The sequence below is a fragment of the Penaeus monodon genome, chromosome 4, assembly GCF_015228065.2.
Source record: "Penaeus monodon isolate SGIC_2016 chromosome 4, NSTDA_Pmon_1, whole genome shotgun sequence".
NCBI lineage: Eukaryota > Metazoa > Arthropoda > Malacostraca > Decapoda > Penaeidae > Penaeus > Penaeus monodon.
The window spans coordinates 59,013,024-59,029,211 of NC_051389.1; the positions used below are offsets into that span (position 1 = coordinate 59,013,024).

General features: G+C 30.7%; 1 protein-coding gene across 1 annotated transcript; it reads left to right on the forward strand.

Moving 5' to 3' along the window:
• The first annotated feature begins 4,910 nt into the window (after positions 1-4,910).
• LOC119572395 lies at positions 4,911-10,724 on the forward strand. Its single transcript, XM_037919497.1, has 6 exons — positions 4,911-5,226; positions 9,107-9,394; positions 9,508-9,614; positions 9,812-9,895; positions 10,079-10,259; positions 10,429-10,724. The coding sequence occupies exons 1-6, from the start codon at positions 5,074-5,076 to the stop codon at positions 10,576-10,578; spliced, it is 963 nt and encodes a 320-aa protein (XP_037775425.1). The 5' UTR covers positions 4,911-5,073; the 3' UTR covers positions 10,579-10,724.
• The last annotated feature ends 5,464 nt before the right edge of the window (positions 10,725-16,188 follow it).

A 16,188-nucleotide genomic window follows, 5' to 3' on the forward strand; every position in this document is an offset into this window, starting at 1 on the left:
ATAAAAAATAGTTGTTATATATATAATAAAAAATATATATATATATGTATTGTTTTAAAATAATATATTAAATATAAAATATAATATTATTGTATATGATATTATATATATAATATAATAAAATTATATATATATTATATATATTGTAAAATATATATTATTTTTATAAAATATATATATATATATGTATATGTTTATATATATATATATATATATATATTTTATATATATTATATATGTTAGATATAGATATATATATATATATATATATATATTTTATATGATTTTTATATATATATAATTATATATATATATATGGTATTGTGTATAATTTTATATATATATATATAAAAATTAATATATATATATTTTATATATATATTTAATGTATATTTTATATTTATATATATTATATATATATATTATATATTTATAATATATATACATATATATATATATAAAACATAATATATATATATACATATATAATCATCATCATTTAAGGGTTAGGTTCATGACTGAGCCGCCGTGGTCCCCAGCATGATACTCAATTGCAGTTTTCACTTTGTGATGCTTTGGAGTGAGTACGTGGTAGGGTCCCTTTCCCTTTCCACGGAGAGTCCCGGTGGATTTTTTTTTTTTTTTTTTTTTTAGGTAATCTTCCTCTTATTTTATCCGGGCTTGGGACCACCTGATTGAGCTGGCTTGGCCACCCAGGGGGCTAGGCGGGGCAATCGAGGGAAGTTCCTGCCCAAGGGAAACCGCGGGTCGGTGCTAAAACCCTGCCCAGGCCGCGGACTTATGAGTTAAACCCTTTGGCCAATTAAATTTTAAAATAATATACAAAAAAAATTTATATAAATATATATATTAACAATTTATATATACTAATATATTAAGAATATATATAATAATATAATATATATAAAACATATATAAATTACAAATTAATAAATTAATATTAATTTTAATATAAAATAAATATAACATATAAAAAATAAACTTTAAAATAATAATTAAAATTTAAAAATTATAAAATAAAAAAAAATATAATACATAATATAACAATTATATAAAAGTTTAAATATTAAAAATTTTTACATAAATATACAAATATATACATAAAATAAAAAAATACTATATAATAAAATATAAACAAAATAAAACAATAATTTAAAAATTTTAAATAACAATATATAACAAATAAAACAATAATATACAAAATACATTAAATACAAAAAAATTAAATACATATTTTAAAACTTTAAAATAATATATAAAAATATATTTAACATACCAATAAACAAAACAAAAACATACAAATTTAACTAAACTTTAAACATAAAAATAACATACATACAATAATACATACATACAATATATACATAAAACCAAATTAAAACATACAAAAACAAATACATAAATACAACATAATTTAACCAATAATATATAAAAAAATATTACACAAAATATAATACACATATATATATACACATAAATATATACACACATAAATATATACACATATATAATATAAACACTTTAAATATATTACAATATAATATACACTATATATATATTATATATTATATACACACAAAATAATATACAAAAATAAACACATATAAATTCACACATAATATAAACACACAATAATATCACCCATATAAAATACCACTATATATAATACACACAAATAATACACACATAATTTTCCCAATTATATAACACACATATATAATAACAATTATAAAACCACAATAAAAAATTACAACAAAAAATATCCCCCAAAATTAAATAACAACTTATATAAACAAATAATATTTACAACATATATATAAAACACAATATTATAAAAACTTTATATAACAACATATAATATAACCCAATAAAAAATTTTAAAACAAATAATAATAAACACAAATTTATATATACACACACCAATATAAACACAATAAAAATTTACACAAAATATATATATACCACTATATATATAACACACATAAATATTAACACTATTAATATAACAAATTATATACACACACATAATATACACCACTAAATCCCCACACATATAATAACAACACAATTATACCACAATAATACACACAAAACAACCATTATTCACACTTTACCACACTAAATAACACACATATATAAACCCCAAACACATATATTAACACCACAAAAATACAACACATAATTACCAACAATATATTACCACACAAAATTTTAAATAATAATATATATACACATTTATATATAATTAATATTAATTATTATTAACACACACAAATATAACACACATATAATATAATCACACAAAAAAAACCACTAATATAACACACACATATATATATATACCCACAAAATATTATATAAATATACACACAATATAAAAACCACAAATATATTACACACATAATATAATCACACATATATAAAATAACAATTAATAATAACACATAATATAACCACATATAATAATAATACACAAAATATAATAAAACACACTTTTAATATTACACACATAAAATTTTAAACCCCAATTATATAATACAAAAAAATTTTTAAAATTAACACACAAATAATATTATACACACATATATATATAAAAACCCAATATAAATATATATATCACACATTATTAAATAAAACACACATTAAAATTTATATATAACAACATAATATATTACACCATATATAATATATAACACACATAATATATATATACACACTAATTTTATAAAAAACCACAATTTTTAATATATAAACAATTTATATATTATAACCACAATAATTTTATAATTATATACCACATATATATAATTACACACATAATAAAATAAAATTAAATTTAATACACCATATATAAATTACACACATTATATAATATATCCCACAATAAATATATATACACAATAAAAATACACACATAATATATAACACACATATATAAAAAACAATATATATAACACACATATTTTTTAACCACAAATATAAAAAACAAAATATATATACACACATTAAATAATAACACAATATATATAAAATACCCCAAAATAATATATATAACAAATAATATATATACACCACATATAATATACACACACAATATTAAAAACACACACAAATATATATACACACACATAATAATAATAAAACATATTAAAAAACACACATATTAATAACACACAAATATATAACAACACATAAAATATACAAACATATATAAAAATTTTCACAATATAAATATATACCATAATATATATATACAACATATATATATATACACACATTAATTATACACACATAATATATTTTAATACCAATAATATATATATATATACACACACTTATATATATTATAAAACCCCCTAAATTTATTAAAATAACCCACATATGTTTATAAAATATATATATCACATAATAATATAACATATATTAATATATATAATATATATATATATATATATACTAATGTTTTGTGTATAGTATGAAAATTATATAATATATGTATATTGTTGTATGTAATATATATATAATATATGTAATGTTATATGTATGTATATTTAATATATAAATATATTTGTTTTGGTTTTTTGTTTATATTAAGTATATGTGTTTTTTGTATGTTATAATAATATATATATAATATATGTATATTTAGTTTAATATATATTTTTTAATATTTTTATATTAAAATTATATAAATTTTTTAAAAATTATATTAGATATTTTTTAAAATTTATATTTATATTTTAAAATATAAATAAATTTATAAATATATTTTTTATATTATTAATATTATATATTTTAAAATTTTTTTAAAAATATAATAATTATTTTAAAATTAATAATATTAATATATAATATTTTTTAAAATTAATATTTTTTTTATATATATATATATATAATATATGATATATATATATAATATATATATATATATATATATAATTTTATTATATATGTATATTATTAATATATATATATATATAGTAGTGTGTGTATGTTATGTATATATATATTATATATATATATATATTTTGTATAATATATATATATATTAATATATTATATATATATATTTATATATATATTATATTATATATATATATATATATATTATATTATATGTATATGTTATGTAGTATATATATATATATATATATATATATATATGTATATGTATATGTAATATATATATATATATATATAATATATTATATTATATTATAATATATATATATGTATATATTGTTTATATATATATATATATATATATATTATGGTGTATTATTAAAATTATATAAAATATAAAATATATATATATGTATATTGTGTATATAAAATATTATTTTATATATAATATATATATGTATTTTATATATTATTTTAATAATTTATGTATTTTTAATATTATATATATTTATATTTATTTATATATGTTTTTTGTGAATATGCTTTTTGATTTATGTTAATGTTTTAAATGGTATTTGTTTTATAGGGGTATGGTTTATTTTTATATGTATATGGTTTATAGTATACTATAAAATATGTATGAAATGTGTAATATTTTGTATATGGTATTGTTGAAATTATTCCCCAAGAGCAAAACTGCATAGTTACTTAAAAATATACATATATACATCTACACATTTATTTTATACATTATACATACCACTGAGATACAATAATGTAAAATAATTATCAACATCATTATCATTACCATTAACATCTTCATCATTACCATTATAATTTATTATTACCATTCCATCCATTACTTTATTATCTTTCCCTTTTCTTTCTATCCAATTTTCCCCAAACCATCACATAATTTTTTACCACGCTATCCCTTTTAAAAGGCAGACATTGCCCCCGAAGCGTCGGCCCGAAGGCGGCCCCGAGAGGAACCATCGCGCCGGCGCCACTTGTAAACAAACCCCCGCCGTTCAAAACGTCAATTCAAACAAAGCCACGGCCTCGGCAAAGGGTGGTGTTGGAAGACAACAATTACTGAGTGACAAGCACCAGCACTCTATCCTGAGGCAATAGTTACACAGCCGAACTATGGACACGCCAGGCGAGAGCCGGAAGTCGATCCTAAAGCAGGGAGAGGACAAGGCGGCGGCGAAGAAACGGCTGTCCTTCGCCAGCAGCGCCCTGGACAGCCCCAAGGGCCCGAGCGTCTCCATTTACGATATCGTTCCGACGAACGTAAAGGCGAGTAGTGCAGCATCGACACAAATGCACAGAATAATTTTCTTGAACTCATCTCCATCAAAACCCATCAAATTTGGGGATCGTGTTTCTCATGATCCTGTGGTTTAATCAAAGTTTTGGGCAGTTGATAAGGGTAGGCTTACTTTGTAACAATATTGGGGTTTTTTCCGCAAAAATTTTTCCATTGAAAATTTTATTTGGGGCCATAGAAGAGCTGAAATATTGGGGGGAAATTTCAGGGTCAAACGGCTAAAATAAAATTAATGAAATATAGGTTTTTTTTGTGTATGACATCGGTTAGAAAAATAAAATTGGGGAACCTGACAAAAAGAAGATCTTTTCATCATGGAAAAAGGTGTGCAAATCAAAAAAAAAGGAGATACAGGACGGAAGAGGTCCGTTTTTTCCCCCAAAATGCCACCGGGTTTTCCCCCGCAATATTTAATTTTTGATTTTTTCATAGATGAAAAAATCTGAGTCATTTCAGTTGCATTCTCCCGCCGACAATTTAGTGATTTGAAAGTCCCGATAGCAGGGGAGGGCATGAAGTGATTAGGGGGTTGTGGGGCAAAAAAACCCAAATATAAGAAAAGAAACGAAATGTGTAAAACAACAAAAAAAAGATAAAAAATTTCCAAAAAAAACCTAAAAGGACGTCCCCCGCCTTTCAAACTCACGCAGGCGCGCCCAAATTTGAAAACTTACGGGAACCCAAAACTCATTGGAAAAATCAATTTTTTGGTTTTTTAAACACTTTTTTTTTCCCTTTTTCGGGACTGGAGGGGTTTAAAATCAGGTTTTGACAGAGAGAAGTTTTTTGTCCAGTATATCCACAAAAAGGCTTTAAAATGACCCCCAATCGACCAGCAATGGAAATAAAACATTTCCACCGGGGTTCTCGACGTAAAGGGCCCCGCTGGCTTTTAAATTCCCTGTCAAAAGCAATGGCATAAGGTTTTTTGTACAAATAGCTAAAAAAATTACCAAAAAATTAAATGAAGAAACAATAAAAGGAAAAGACGATTACTACGAATTTGAGAAAAAGACACTGATAATAAAAAAAATATACGACCACAAGGGGTAGCAATACAAAAACTATTTGGGAATGAGCCCGGGCAATTTGTTTTGATTTTGAAAGTAAAAATGGAAGGGACTTAGAAAATGAAGGGGCTTCTTCTTGTTGGGGCCCTTTTCTCCCTTTTTTTCAATTTGCACAATTTTGCCATAGATGAAAGTGTTTTTGTTTTTTCCCAAGGTAAAACCACTCTAATTTTTACGTACTCCTGGGACATGCACGAAAATTTCGAGAGATCAAACCTATCCTTTTTTAAAGTCCCCCCTTTACCCTTCGGGCCCAAAAAAATGGACATGCAAAAACAAGCCAAGTATTACGCACTTGTTAGAACAAATTTTTTGTAATTTCCAGTGTTGTTTTTCCCAAAATTATGTAGTAATTCATCTTTTAATTTTAATAAATTTTTTAGTGTTAGGAATATTAACACTATTCTGACAATCCTTGTGCCATTGTTTTTTTACCACGAGAGATTGACAGGCTGTGGCACCATTCATGAGAAAAGGCCGTGAGAAAGTTTTTATTTTAAATGGTTGATTCCAGGTCATTTTTAAAGCCATATAATACCATACAGAACAAATAGACATCATTCACAGCCTGATGTTTGAGCCCATGAAGCACCCCAAATTCCAAATAAAGTGATTAGAAACCAAGAAATTCTGGTAATTCTGAAGAAAAGTTCAGTGTTTCACAATATAAAGGTATGTGGTTTTACCCTGGGGGTCCAGGGGGCATAGTACCCTAGGTGTATATATTACTATGGAAGGTCCAGGGGGGCAGACACCCCCCCCCTGCCTGAAAATATATAGATTGTAGTGCATAAATCCCAGAGGGTTAAGATTAGGTTGGATAATTGGTTAGGACACATTGTACAATTACCATGGAGGATCTGGATTATGCGAAATCCTGTAATTTTTACTGAATGATGGGTTTGATTCCTGTAATTTTTTAAAAGTTTGTGTCACTCTGTAGACTTTCAAAGATGGCAGGGACATCTGTAGTTTCATTAGCCAATTTTAAACATTTTTTGTACTTGTTTTACACATTCCTGTTCTATATTATTTTATTTCAGCCTGTTTTACCCCGTAATTTCCCTGATCTACTTCATGCCCTCCCCTGCTATCAGGACTTATCAAATCATATCAAGATTGTCGGCTGGTGAATGCAGCGGAAATTATCTTAAGTTATATTTTCTTCACACAATAACAAATCTGATATAATTATTTTCCAGGAAGACCCACTTGTTATAGTCAAACAATTAATGAACAAAAAAGCATAAAAAACAATTGCTGAAAATCCCCTTGTGAAACTCTGTCTTTGAAAAGCCATGGCCTAACATCCCCCCCCCCCCCAAAAAAAAAAAAAAAAAAAAAAACCTATAGGTTTTCAACCAATAATATGGTAAAATTAATAGCCATAATGCCACAAAAAGTCCTTTGTGTGCCCCTTGACTAGGCTACCATGGGTAGAGCTAGAATTCTACAACTGCACATGTGCAATCAGAACTCCAGTAAAATTAGTCAATAAACATTGCATTGCATTATCAATCATAAAATGATACATAATAACATCAACTCCATGAAAAATTATGGAGTCGAGTTACCTTTAACTTTTATTCTTAGCAATAATGAAACAAGTTCTGATATTTCTATGTCAAAAATGTGTGAAAATTCATCCATATGTATTTTAATAAGTTGTGGGATGTTCAAACTGCAGATATAACCCTCAGCAGAATTTCAGAGTTCACAGAAAAGGCAATGTTTATTTCCAAGTTGGGAAAACATTCCCATCTTATGCAATATGTTAATGAGAAAAATATATATATTAATAATTTTCATGATTACGTTTCATATTCTACATACAAACTTTGCAATTCTTTAAACTATAGTGAACTGTAATAGTGGATGGAAGTCCTCAATGGCAATATCCAGAAAAAGCTGCCATACCCATGACCCTCAATCACACAAGGAAGAGATACCAGAGAAAACCGAATATGAAGTGATGTTATGAATATTTTATGTTTGTCACCGTCAATTAAATAAATAATGAATAATCTCTCTGTGAAGTAATTCTATACCAGATGTGTACATTTTATTCTTTATGTAGCAAATGTCTCCTTATGAATATTATTGTGTAATATGAAGATTATAGAGGGTGACTGCCAATATTTATTTATTAAAAATTTTCTGCCACGTCAAGATCTGAGGTCATTAGCGGCATATTCAGAATATAGAGATAGGGTGGAGCTTGAGGCTAAAGCCAGGTAAGATGTGTGTGTGTGTGTGTGTGTGTGTGTGTGTGTGTGTGTGTGTGTGTGTGTGTGTGTGTGTGTGTGTGTGTGTGTGTGTGTGTGTGTGTGTGATATATATATATATATATATATATATATATATAAATTCTATAAATTTACCTGGGTAACTTATAAAGTACTAACATGGTTGTAGGTTTGTAACAAGCACCAGTACACTTGCATTCTTGACTTAGACATGACAGAATGCAGAAAAGTAAACAACATTGCAAGTACAAAAACACCTGATGTCATTATTGAACTTTTGAAATTTATTGTTTCTACCCACATTAAGATTCTACATAGGTATCTCCAGAGCCCTTGATTTCAAAGGCAATATTGGTATACCTATACCTTTGTATAGTTGCAACATTACAAACTGGTAAGAACTGTGACAGATAGTTAGGAATTTCATGATATATTGCACAAGATATGTTAGGAATGATAACCAGCCCCATTCTATTTAAATGAAAGTTTCACAAGTTAAAATTAAGCCATAATCTTCCCTTTCTATCAAACAGAAGCGTTTTCAGGAAGAGGAAGACAGTCAAACCAAAACAAGCAAACAAACAGACACAACTGAACCAGCCAAAAAAAGCACTTCACAATTGGCAGAACTTCAAGTTTCTATTGAAGTCACCCATGCTTGTCAGTCCATAAAAATTACAACCCTTGGCATGTGTTATGTGTCACAAAAGGACAGTAACCTACCTGTACAACAGCTGCCAGTGATAGAAATGAAGGACAACAAGAGAAATTATTATCAGACATCTCTAAACAGCCCTTTTTCTAAATCAGTGAATGTTGTGGTATGTGATACTTCCTCTGTGAAATGTAATAATTTGTTACCACAGTAGAATAACTCCACATGAAATGTTCTTTGCATTAAAGTAACATTGAACATTGACCATATATTTTGCAGATAGCTGGAAACAAGAGTGTTGGAGATCTCATCAAAACTGAGTTGATATGTTATCAAGCACAGTTGTCCTTGAGGAAAAAGCATATGTCTGATATCAACTTGACAGTGTATGTGAGAATTTTAGATGTCTAGTCTTTAAGACAGAAGTACACTTGAGCTTATTTACTCAAGTATTTAGAAATGTCATGCTGGATCATATATTTATTTTCAATAGCATAACATTTTTTTTTCTGCTTGATACCACTTGATGAGTAGTCACTATCAGATTATATTTGTCACTAAATTGGTAATGCATTATTTACAGGGACAATGCAGACAAGCCCACTATGGATATGTTGCAAAAAGGAAATTTCTTCATTTTTTTAGTATGCTTTGAAATATTATCAAGGTATGTATAATCACAATTGTATAAATAATTTAATTTTACTTATTTAAACTGAGGGAAAGGAATTTACTACTGAAAATTTGTTTAGAGCAATATTAATGAAAAAGCTTTAGAACATTAACTATTTATATGTAATTAGCATAGATTTTAACAGAAAAGTTGATTGTTTCACAATTATTTTGACAGCTTGCAAACCATTTCAAATGTCCTGGACAACTTGAGCATAATTGGGGCAAAGCCAAATATAAATGGACTGGTGCTAGCTGTCTCTCCTTCTCAGGAGATGTATAAAAGTGTTCTCACCCTAGAGGAATTTCACAACTTTATGGATGAGCATCAGCTTGTCCATTATTGGTGGTCAAATTCAGTAAGTGATACAAAGTCTTAATGAAAAATGTTTGTGCATGCATGCATGTGTGTTTGTTTGTTTGTTTTAATATACTGATAAAGATACTATTGCCCATTTTCCCTGATGGGTAACATTTCATCTTTCTCTTATCAATCTGTTATACTTTGTAACCCTTTTCTTCTTTCAGGGAAGAGCACAAAAAAAGCAGGTCATAAAGAAGTTACTCAATCACATCCATATAAGTATGGGTTTCACCTCTGGAACTTCTTGCTTGATGAAGACTGTTGTATTGAGAGGAATCAAAGAGTACCAAGAACAAGAGGAAACTCTTGCATAGGTTTATAAGCAACGACTATGGATTTTCTTTTGCAAGAAGCAAATTTTACATTTCCTTTCTCTCTTTAATCAAAAAGTTATTTAAGGTTCTCAGTTACAATAGGGGTAAACCTATTTTTCTAGACAAATAAAGATGTGTTTAAATTATGTGCTTTAAATTATTTAACATCCTTAGTTGCAATAAACACTTAACTTTTGAAAAAATATACCATTTATTATTATGGTTATTTTTCAAAACCTTGTCATACCTATTGCCAGTGTTAAACTGAGAATATGTAAGTTCTTAGTCTACTTAATAAATTTGGCTATTGAAGTATCTGACCATTCTTTGTATATGCTTGTTTTTCTTTCATTTCCCCCCCCCCCTTGCTCATTGTCATGGGGGGTGGGGGGCTTAGGAGGAGATTGTGGCCCAATGTAGAGGGATCACCCCTACCTAGGACCTCGGCCCCCACCTCAACATATTTAGCATGGTCTTTTCTTCTCCCTTTTTCCTTTCCTTCTCTTCATCATCCCCTTCTTCTGTCCACTGTTTAAGGTGTGAGAGCAGTGCTAAAAGGATGAAAGGCTGGCTTTGTGTCAGCCTCCAGGAGCCATAGGCACTAAATTGGTAATGCATTATTTACAGGGACAATGCAGACAAGCCCACTATGGATATGTTGTCTAGCCCTTAGCTCTCATGTGAACCCTGAGGGGTAGACTGTTTCCTCTCCTCATTTATTTCAGGCTCACCATGGCCAATAATGAAGATTTTTTTACCCTTATAAGGGGCATTAAAGCTTGTCTTTTCATCAACAAGCCTAGCTAAATTTGACTTCATTGGTTTCCCAACCCCTACCTCTTCTTTGACTGTGGCTCCCACTCATACTACTACCCCCCTCAACGTTTGCTGTCAATGCCATCCATTCCAAATCATCCACCCAGGTCATTGATCAACCTTGAAAATTCACGCCACTCCTCTCTCCCAATATCTTCCACTCCATCTTTTACTGCAGTCTTCTTTACTGTCTACACCACCCCCCCTTATTACTTATTTGTTACATCACCATATGACTGAGTATTTATTTGTCTGATAAATTTTTGATACAGATATGCCAGTTCTATAAAGTGCCACATTTTAACCCATCACTGCCGGGTCATGTGTACCAGCACCATAACAAACCGCTTGGTCTGCGGGGTACGCCTGTATGCATGACGACACGCCAGAGCGTGTGTAGCGGTACACTCTGCTTGATGTAGCCGACTCCTGCGCTCAGCCAAGTGGGATCAATTCTTTGTGATTCCCCTACAGCCCCATATTCTGACAATACCCTTCTATTCCAACAATGTCTCAAAAAACAAGTAGGCAAAGTTTCCTTTCACAATCGTTCTGATCTTCCATGCCTTGTCACCGTTACATCTGACCGACCTCACTGGTAAACCTATTCCTGCCCAACCTCATTCCTCCCTTCATACTTGTACTGGAACTGTTTCCGTCTCTCGAACTGTCCTGTCTGTGACAAGGACTGATCAGACTGTGAGAATGACTTGCTCACATGCCTTATTGACTGTGATACAGAGGCTGTCCAGGGCTACACTATTCCTCCCAGAGGCCAACGTAAGTCCTACACCAATATTGCAAGATTAGCTTCTGTAGATTTGACCTCCCCCCATAAAGTTTATATTGGTGGCGTGTCCGACCTTATCAACCTCTTCCCTGTCAATGTCAGAAATGTTGGCATTTTGGCCACCCAGCCAAACACTGTCACTCCACAACTCGCTGCCCTCTATGTGTTCAACCTGGCCATGACCATTCAAACTGCTCTGCTCAGTCACACGTGTGCCAATTGTGGTGGCTCCCATAATATATTTTATAGGAGCTACCCTGTTTACAGTTCTCAGATTCAAACTCGGCCTCACTTTATGTGAGGCCAAACAAGAAGCACTCCGACAAGGTTTTTCTTTCTACCTATTCCAAAGCTATTTCGCTCTGCTCCCCTTCCATCTTCTCAAGAAGCCTCAGCATCTCCCCCAGTATCTTTTCCCTCTACCCCAAACCAACCTATCTCTACTATCTCTCTCCCCCAGTCAAATTCCTTTTCCAGTCTAAATCCAGATACTCCAATCAACCACTTCCCCAGTGCTTACTATTCCCCCTCCTCCACACTCTACCTGTTGTACTGGATAATCTAAATATTTCATTCCATCTTCTACCTCATCTTCTCCTACATCCACCTCTCCCTCTGCTCCTTGGACATCTATTTCCTCTTCTCCACATAAGAAAACCTTTGTTTCTCTGACCTCTTCACCCAACTCCCCTGCAGAAACTCTTGAAACATCCAAAAGTTCATAAACATGACTCAAGAGAATGCTCCACTCCTACGTCCACCCTCTTACCTTTTTATTTGCTCTACAAAGTATCTGCCGATATCCATCCTCCTCAAGTATCCCCTACCCCTCTTCCTCCCACTCAACCAAAAAAAACTCCATCCTGTCCTCTACATGCATCACCATTTCCTCTTCCTTCCCGATTATCCTTACCACCCCACTTATATGCTCATGTGAATCCTTTATATCACAACAATGTCCTGTGGAACCCTCCCCTCCTGACATTCTCACCACCTTCCCCTGTTCCTTTACTTCATTCTCAGGATTATTCTCCTACTTTTAGAACTATCATTTTTTACCATATTACCATCTGATTCTTCCATAAAAGTTCTTCTGCAGTTCCCTCATACTCTCCCTTCCTCAGACACATACTCTCCATGTGATCTGATCACCCTATACCTTTAACTACATCCCCACCATAATCCCTTTGCTCCACCTCTATGCCCTTTTCACTAACTTCTATCCTACAGTATTCTACATCCTTTGACATCCAACACATCTTATCATGATTATTAACAAATTTCCACCCTTTTTGCCACAGTACTTTACCATATTGCTATTGACCTATAATGTCTAGCACATTTATATCTTCTAACCTTTAACAATTAACTGACATTTCAATTTTACATTTTCTCCAGAATTACTTAGCTCAGGTGGGAAAACATTTTAGTTCTTTTATATTACCCCTAATGTATTTTGAATACTTCTAGAAGAAAATTTTACCATTCCACACACTGCAGACTTATGAATTATGAGATCTGATATAATTGGTACATCTAATGCTGGCATAATTTTTTTAGTGAAGATAGTGTCAAACCTGACTATCAGAATGGCAACTGTTATTTACAGCTATCAAATTCACAATTGCTCTCAAGACCTTTAAATGTTTGGGATTACCAACTTGGGCAAATACTACACTTTATTATTAATTAAATTGGCCTAGATTGTATATTTCTTATTTTCAAACTTGTCAATAAATGAAAGTTAAAATTAACAAAACTTTTAACAAATGCAATTTTGGGATTTGATCTCAGAATAGGTACACTCATACACTCATGTATTTATATACATGTATATTATGAGCAAAGTAACAGTTCTTCATGAATATATACGATGATGAGATTCACTAATACATGGTAATTACTGTAATTTCCAAAATGGTGCAACATGAGTCTTTAAAAACTAATTATATATATGTTATTTACATATCATACAACTCTTACTTTACAGTACATCTTTAGTAGCATTTGAAAATAGTTGATTTAATATTTGCAATCATTTAAGTATATACTTAATAAACATTTTGCGTGGCTTGGTATGGGGTGCTCCTAGTTGCCCCATATTTGTTCCAATACTATGTGAGGGGCCCGTGGAGCATGCAACACGCACAAAAATTTCATAAGGAAAAGTGTGTGTGTGTGGGTGGGGGGGGGGGGGGCTGGTCCTGGGGAAAGCTCACCCCGGTTTAATAATATGTCCATTTGTCTCATCACTGAACATCAGTATTTATAGGCATGTCTAAAAAGGGCATTTTTATTCAATGCATATTTTAGGAATGTTGCATCTGCATCCACAGATTTCTAAATTGTGAGATCTGATACATCACTACCAAGTATTATACCTAACAATGGTTATATCTATATCTATCCCATAGCTTAAAAAACAAGATGTACATTATATGTAAGTAACATTCCCTTTCCTCAAATATCTTATCCCTTACAATGAGTGATAACAATACACTCCCCACACATTTGTATCATCACAGAACATCAGTAATTTATGCCTGACTAAATAGGTGAATTTAGTAAAACAATTGGGTGTTGCCATTTCCATCTGTATAGCTGACTCTGATATTCCAGTATATCTACTAGTCACTATATAGATGAGATAATGCTTGAATACAGTGCTCTGTTGGGACTATTGTCACACTAGTCCACAAACCTTCCCAAGGTAGGCTTATGAAGATCTCTCATGCAAAAACCATTTCCAAGAAAGAGCTGGGGAAGAATCTGCAGCTAACAGCCCATATTTAATAATGTGGAAGGAATGGCTGTGGTGGACCAAGTCATGGGTGGCACTGCATAATGACATACTCAGTGGCACCTCCCCAATCCTTTGCCCGTTGTTGTCATGGAAGAGCTTAGAAGAGGAACTGAGGAACAATGTAGAGGATCACCCCTACCTTGGTCCTCAACCCTTGCCTCAACTAATTTTGCACATCCCTTTCTTCTCTTCTTTTGCACATCCCTTTCTTTCTTATCTTCTTCATACAATTAGGATAAGTGGACAGAAGTCCACTTATCCTAATTGTTAACTCATTTTCACCCATTTTACCAAAATACTTTATCATAATGTTATATGAACTTGTTGCACATTTGTATTAACCATTAACCATTCTGGAAATCCACAAAAACTTCCTTACCTGGGGGCTTCACCCCCAAGCCCCACGCCATCACTAATGACCTTATATGTTGACATGGCAGAAATTTTTCAACAAATAAAATAAAATAACCAGTGCCATCAGCTCATCAAAGGGAGCTCATTTTTCTCCTATAGTAGCACATTATTTCTATGGGATTACTTTTAGATGAAGGCACCTCAAGAGAAGAGAACCTTCAATTTTACCAGACTTTGGTTTAAAAAATCCAGCAACAATTCATTAAGTGCCTAATATTGTTTTCGATGTACTAAACGAGATAGCCACAAGTGGAAATTTCCATATGCATGCCAACAAGCACACAGTATTGGCCACTAGCCAATTTTTCAATACTGCAATTAATGTGTTATGGGGTTCTAGGCAAAGTGGCATCGTGGTGGGTGTGTAAAATATTAAATGTAAGAAAAAAAAAAAATTATGAGTTGTTAATTGCTCCTACCCTATTTTCTAATTTCATGCTCCTTATTTTTTGCAAACTATATGAATTTCATTTTTGTTTTTTCTATTAATGTCTTTCCTTGTTGAAATATTATTAGGCAAGACAAATACATAAGCAGAATCACGTTAACACCAAATTACATAATGATTTTGACAAAGCACAAGCCATGAAGACAGCGTCACATTAACATTAAATTACACAATGATTTTGACAAAGCACAAGACATGAAGAAAACATCCAAGAATTGCATGCACTGTGGAGTTAACCCATTGACCACTTACTTTTAACTGCTCTTTTGTTTGTTTTCTAGCTGCTTCAATTATTACATATGAATTTAAATTACTTTGCTGTTTAACATTAGTCATTAA